Source organism: Gymnoscopelus microlampas (assembly GCF_963454915.1).
Source record: "Gymnoscopelus microlampas genome assembly, chromosome: 2".
NCBI classification, from domain to species: Eukaryota; Metazoa; Chordata; class Actinopteri; order Myctophiformes; family Myctophidae; genus Gymnoscopelus; species Gymnoscopelus microlampas.
The window spans coordinates 57,648,961-57,655,821 of NC_139939.1; the positions used below are offsets into that span (position 1 = coordinate 57,648,961).

General features: G+C 42.4%; 1 protein-coding gene across 1 annotated transcript; it reads left to right on the forward strand.

Moving 5' to 3' along the window:
* Positions 1-3,987: 3,987 nt before the first annotated feature.
* On the forward strand, positions 3,988-6,241 carry LOC311055975 (kelch domain-containing protein 3-like; the record flags this gene model as incomplete). The annotated part of the gene is made up of 2 exons (XM_084072291.1): positions 3,988-4,879; positions 6,228-6,241. 2 exons carry the CDS (start codon positions 3,988-3,990, stop codon positions 6,239-6,241), a joined length of 906 nt encoding a protein of 301 aa, XP_083928417.1.
* Positions 6,242-6,861: the final 620 nt, after the last annotated feature.

Consider the following 6,861-nt stretch of genomic DNA (forward strand, 5'->3'; position numbering starts at 1 on the left):
CAATACTTTTGCACTTTTACTTTGATTGAACTCAAGTAACATTTTGAGTTCATCCATGACCGTAACAGACGACCGTCATGTGATCCATGGCCAACAGCGAGGCGTTTGTTTTCATTCTTATAAGACCGCGTGGCTCATTTATGTGCACGTGAAAGTAACTAAGCGGAAAGTAACTAAGTACATTTACTCCATGTCCACTTGTTGCTGACGGTGGTAGTGTAGGAGCAGCGCTGTAAAAGCCCCAAGCGTCATCGGTGCAGGAAAGATGCGTATTTGGTTGTACACACGGAGACGCAAGGGTGGCGTTTTCAGTCGGAATTCAAATCATGATGCAACACTTTGTGAGCTTGTAGATCGGCTATTTTCGCTACTTTTATGGGACACTGTTGTACAACAAAGTAGAATTAATTTGTGAAGAAAGAAAAACCCATTAACAGTTGAAAATAGCCTACACCAGAGGTTTTCAACCAGTGGTCCGGGGACCACCAGTGGTCCTTGAGGGGGTTCCAGGGGGTCCCCAGCCAAATTAATAGTTAGCAACCAAATTGACCCTTATGTGTCTGTAACTCTTAATGTACAAATGGAACCAAATGGACCCGTCAGGGTCCATTTGGTTCCATTTGTACACTCTCAGAGTTAAATGAACACTGATGATGATGATACAGTGTAGATTGGGACGCCCAAGAAATCTAAATGGTTGAGTCCCTGGCATATCTTTTCAAATGGAGGTCCCTGGGCTAATATGTGTCAATTTGGGGGTCCTTGATGGGAATAAGGTTGAAAACCACTGGCCTACACCATTTCTGCCCATCCCTCTAACTTCATGTAGGCGCATTAAAAATATCAAAATTGGCCGCTCTGAATTTGTATCTGAACAAATACTTTGATAGAAGAGATAGGCCTACAGAGGTACTGTAGGGGGGAGGGGGAACCTGATAGCAGAGTTCCTCACTTGGCTTATTTGGAATAATCATTAACATAACCGGTTTGGCAAGAGACTGGGCCAGTGTTGTAGGCTAGTGCTAATTTTGGAAGTGGGGGAGCAAGGTTCTTGAGCGGATTGGAGTTTTTTTTTTGTTACTTTATTTCGGTTTTAGGGTTAAGCTCTGATCCACCCGTCCCCCCCTCCCACGAAAGCCCCCCGACCCCCCGCACGCAACCACTCCGCCGCGCTGCGCCAGGCCGCGCTGCGCTAAAACGCACTGTCTGTGCCTGTGGTGGCCTTCTGAAAGCTAATAACATAGTAGTATAACAAGGGTGCAATTATATTCAATGATATTCAATTGTTTTGTGGAAAACACATGGCTCATCATGCTTAATTAAAGAGAGACTCACTTGCCTTTTCTTAGTGCTTTTCATTGTTTGGACAGAAGAAATTGTAAACATTTAGCCAATATTCGATCATCATTAAATAACAGACAGTGAACTGGTAAACTGGTGACAGCATGTCATGGATAGCACATTAATTCTTAAACAATATTGAGGAGGAAATAAGTATAAACGAGGAAATAAAATAAAACAAACCAAAAAGACGCCAATAACCCCTGTCTTATAAAACTGCCAAAGTGGGTCGGGGTTATCTGACATGACAGGCTGTGCCACTTTGGTTTTTGTGCTTTCTGCCGTGCGATGTGCTCGCAGCCAAGTCTTGACATAAGGCTCTGGATTCCAGGACCTGAGCGGAGGTCCATATGTCTAATAAACATCAGAGCCGACACACGTTCTGTATGTAGTCGCGAACGGAGTGATGTTATTATGAAGTTCAATGTTCATCAAACTAAAGCCGCACACGCATTCTGCCGAGCTGCATGGAATGAGCATATTACAGTTAATAAGGGGTACAAGTGCAGCTGGTACCCTTCTCCCTCCACATTCTATGTAGGCCTAGGCATAGTCCCTAAAAGCATTCACTGAAGATTTTTCGAAATCTCACCTGCACAACCCAATATTATGCTGTTTTTACAAATGTAATGCAGTAAACATGAACGTAGCGTTAACCGTGGTGATGTGTTGGATAATATTCACCCGCAGCTGGTTTTAACGAGACAGCAGCGTATATGAAAATGCTTCACAGATGATCCGATCATCTTTATTTTTAAATTGATGATGAAAGCCGCACACGCAAAATGGGGGTCCCCAATATGGTTATTTTGGGGGGTCATGGCCTGAAAAAGATTGAGAACCCCTACTTTGATGCATCTCTCTCTCTCTCTCTCTCTCTCTCTCTCTCTCTCTCTCTCTCTCTCTCAGAGAGAGACCTTGTCTTTGTACAGAGAGACAGAGAGAGAGAGCGCATCTGGATAAAAGAGACTTTGTCTTTGTATAGAGAGAGAGAGATAATTAACATAACCGGTTTAGCGATGAATAGACTGGACAAGGAGCACATGTCGTTGAAGAGTTTTTTGGTTTGCAGTTTACTTAAGTAAAAATATCAATACTGCAATGTAGAAGTAGCCTACTCTGTTACGAGTAAAGTATATATAGTAGGCCTATATTATATTAATTTCTCTCTCTCTCTCTCTCTCTCTGTGTGTCTCTCTCTCTCTCTCTCTCTCTCTCTCTCTCTCTCTCTCTCTCTCTCTCTGCCAAAAATAGACTAAAATGTTAGAAAATAGAGTTGCATCGCGACTCTTTGTGGGCTTATAGATCAGATTTTTTTGCCTATTTAATAGCCACGCTGAAATTGCATCTGAACAAATAGCCTGCCTTGATAGACCCCCCCCCCGCTCAAAGAAAGAGACACACGGCATAAGTGCACACACAGAAAGCACAGAACGTATGACCCCAGTATATATTAAATATATATATATATATATATAGTGCCACTGAACCACCACCACAGAAATACAATTTGTCAATTCAAATGAGCTATTGGCAAGAGAAAAAAATACGTTTATTTTCCCGTCTCGTTTTATCAATTAAGACGTTAAAATTAAACTAATGTTAAGCTCAGCATCATGCTATCTAACTTTATTTGCTTAATATTTTGCTTAATATAAATGTCACATCTTGTACTGTAAGCAACAGACAGGATCTTTCTCTGTCTTTCTAGGAAAAACAGTGCCTAAAAACCCCAAAACAAACAATTTTGCTATTCAAATGAGCTATTGGCATGATAAAACATACGTTTACATTTTCCAAAGCAAGTGTCAAAACATAATACAAAAGTGTAAAGTAATGTATGTACAGTTTGGAGAGGATATACAGTATACTAGTAACAAATATATTCTTGCTGTCTGCTGTGGGCTGTAAGCAGCTGTAGGCAGTAGACCGCTGCTGCCCCTAGTGGCACAGAGTGGAAATCATACATATGCCCTGCATGAAACGGATGAGAAGAATGAAAAAAAACGACAAAGTCAATGGTCACCCACTGTATATATACACATATGTATATATATATATATATGTTGTGGCTTTGGTGAAGTTGTCGTCATTGTGGTGGAGAGAGTTCTTTATTACTATTTATCACTATGGAAGCCATCGAACTGGTGCGATCTGACGGCATCCTAGAATTTATAGGGACGACCGTCTCATCGTGATGTCAGATTACGTCACACTGGCGTGATGTCAGGGTCGTGAGATTACGTCACACTGGCGTTGTGTCCATATTCGGGACGACCGTCTCATCGTGATGTCAGATTACGTCACACTGGCGTGATGTCAGATTACGTCACACTGGCCACATACAACGTACATACATACTGACAACCGACATGGCGCAGGATTCAAATTGTATATATAGATTACTTGTCAACACCATTGCCTGCCTGGACTAGGGTTGCTATGGTGATTGATTTTCCTTATTAGGGAGATCAACAGGCACCTGCTTCCTTGATTGGCCCGAACCAAATTTTTCGACTGTGTGGATTGGCCAGACCTCGCGTGACATTTGTGAGGCTGAACCAATATAAAGGCGGCGCACAACAACAGCGTTCCTTTTCCATCGATCGATGCCGGTCTTGTTGTGAGAACATGTTTTTCTGGACGATGCGTCTGAAAGGACCAGCGGGGGGCGGTAATGCAACTATAAGGATGCCAACCGCCACAAAACACCATAAAGAAGAATGGTTTGTATGGTCTTGTGAAGAAGACGAAGGACCAGCGGGAGACCGCTGTGCTGCTGTGACAGTGGAACGCAAAGTGTACTACTTTGGAATGGACAGGAACAGAGATCATCTTGATGTGCAGGTTTTCAACACTGTGTCTTTGCGCTGGTTGCCCCGAGTGACAGCAGGAAGAAGAGACGGTCCCCTGGTGGTTCCTTTAGCAGTACAGGGCCACACAGCTGTGCTTATAGACGATAATGTCTACATCTATGGGGGCTCCAGCTATATAGAGCCCCGGGAAAATAGAAAGCATAAATTTAACGTTTATGCATTTGACGTCAACACCCACATATGGTTCAGGCCCAAGGTTTCTGGGACTGTTCCAGAGCCGAGGTACGACCACTCAGCCTGCGTCTTGCGGAAGGTCATGTATGTCTATGGAGGAGTCACCCAGCTGACTAGACAGACTAGAGACACGTACAAGTTGGACACCACCACAATGCTCTGGTCTTTGATTAACACCAGCGGCCCGGAACATTCACGGAGTGTTTCTGCCACCATCATTGGGAAAAAGATGTTTGTATTTGGGGGACGAGACCGCCGCCATTACATCAGAGTGTTTGACACAGAGACCAACTGCTGGCTGAAAGAAATGTCACAGTTTCCCACAGAACAACGCCAGGGTCATTCAGCCTTTGCCTACAATGGAGAGCTGTACATATTTCTTGACTACGATTACCATAATAGCAAGACCTTAAACAACCTGTGGAAATTCAATCCAAAGAACTACTCCTGGAAGAAGGTTGTACACAAGGGTTCAACGTGCCCAATGAGTACTATGTGCTGTTGCGTGGTGGGAGATCGTGTCATCTTCTTTGGGGGACGCGAAGATAACTACCTGTATATCTTAGTATTAATTAATAATCTTAAGATGTTATGCAAACTGGCAGTTATTCAGTACGGTTTGCAGCAGGAGGGACTCCCACACAACATCAGGTGGGAACTGGCAAATATGTAAAAAAAAAGACCACCGACGTAAAACAGAAAAGAAAACTCACCACTAATATCGACATAAATCACCAAATTATTAATAAAATACTGAAATAAATAAAGTAAATAAGGTATCAAATGGGTAACGTGTGACCTATAGTTCCTATCAAACTGGGGGTCCTTGATGTAAACACATTTCCTGCCATTGACAGAAATGTACGTCATTTCAAATCCAACACTTGCCTGCTTTAATTGACAGATTTCTGTCAATTAACTTTTTACATTTAAAAAAAAATATATGCTAGAGGGCGCTCATCCGCAACCTATGAATCATTCCTTGACTGTGAGAGAAGGAATGGACGGATGTGACGTCATCCCAAAAAGATTCACTTCCGTCCACTTCTATGGTATGAGATGTAGAAAAACACATCGTCTTTACATTTTATTCATAAGTTTCCATTTCTGCTAAGCAGCAAGCTAAATATGTTTAGATGATTTTTGGGTGGTGCCAACCACCCCTATATCTGGCTTTTTACTTTTTGACTGTAAAGACAAAACAGAAGTGTGGAGGAGGCTTCACATCCGGTTTATATTTTAATCAGGATCAGAGCTGCCGTGTCCCAGACTGTATGAACGGAAACATTTGAAAAGTGTGAGAGGCAACAATCTGGCCATGCAAGCTACTAGACCAGAATAGGCTCTACGCACAGCAGCCATATTGGACAGAAATTGGGCCCCTTCCTCGCTTCCTTCACAGGTGTTACCAATGACACTAATGAAGGCTCTGTTCCATTTAGTGTAGCACAGTGGTTCTCAAACGTTTTAATTTCAAGGACCCCCATAACTCTGAGAGTGTACAAATGGAACCAAATGGACCCGGGAGGGTCCATTTGGTTCCATTTGTACACTCTCAGAGTTACACCCTCTCAAGGAACCATGAGGGTCCCTGGACCACACTTTGAGACCCACTAGTATTTCTAATGAGCCAACAGGCACAATATCAGCACCCTGACTCTGTTTGTTTCAGAATGGAACAAAGCCTTCATTATTATCATTGGTAACACATGTGAAGGAAGTCAGACGAGGCCCAATTTTTCTCCAAAATGGCTGCTGTGCATAGAGCCTATTGCAGGAGAATCTTGTCACTTCCGCACAAGAGCTCTCCCTCTCCGCCTGGTGGTTGTAACTCAGGTCAAGTTCCCTAAGAGTACAACGAAAATATTTCTTCGACGAAAACTAGATAAAAACTAGGCTTTCATGACTAAAACTTTCACTAAATATATTGTCAACAAATACAAGGTAGACTTAAATGTTAGGGAGGAGAAGACATCCAGTAGCCATTTCATGCTTGGCTGAGCGTGTTGGTGTCGCGCTCCAGAAATAGCTGGTATAAGCTTGTAGATCGGCTATTTTTTGGTATACAGCGAAGTGCCATCGCTGCGTGCCAAAATGAAATGTATTCGACAAAATCAACTGTAGATTTAATTGACTAAAACTGGGTTAAAAGTAAAACATTTCAGATGGCAAAATATGACTAAAACTAAATGCTATTTTATTCAAAGGACTGTTGCTATCTTGCACGTCGCCTTACCCCTTACACCTCTACTCATTTGCCATACTATTTTGAAAAACATTTTATTTACACGTTGTGAGCTTGTAGATCGGCTATTTCAGCTATTTTAAAATATTTTGGGAAAAGATTACAAAAAAGTTTAGGGATAAGGGGTAAGGCGGCGCCTATGACTGAAACTAAATAGAAATTTGCCGTGAAAATTAACGCTGCAACTAAACATTACTTGTCAACAGTGCTGCCTGCCTGGACTGG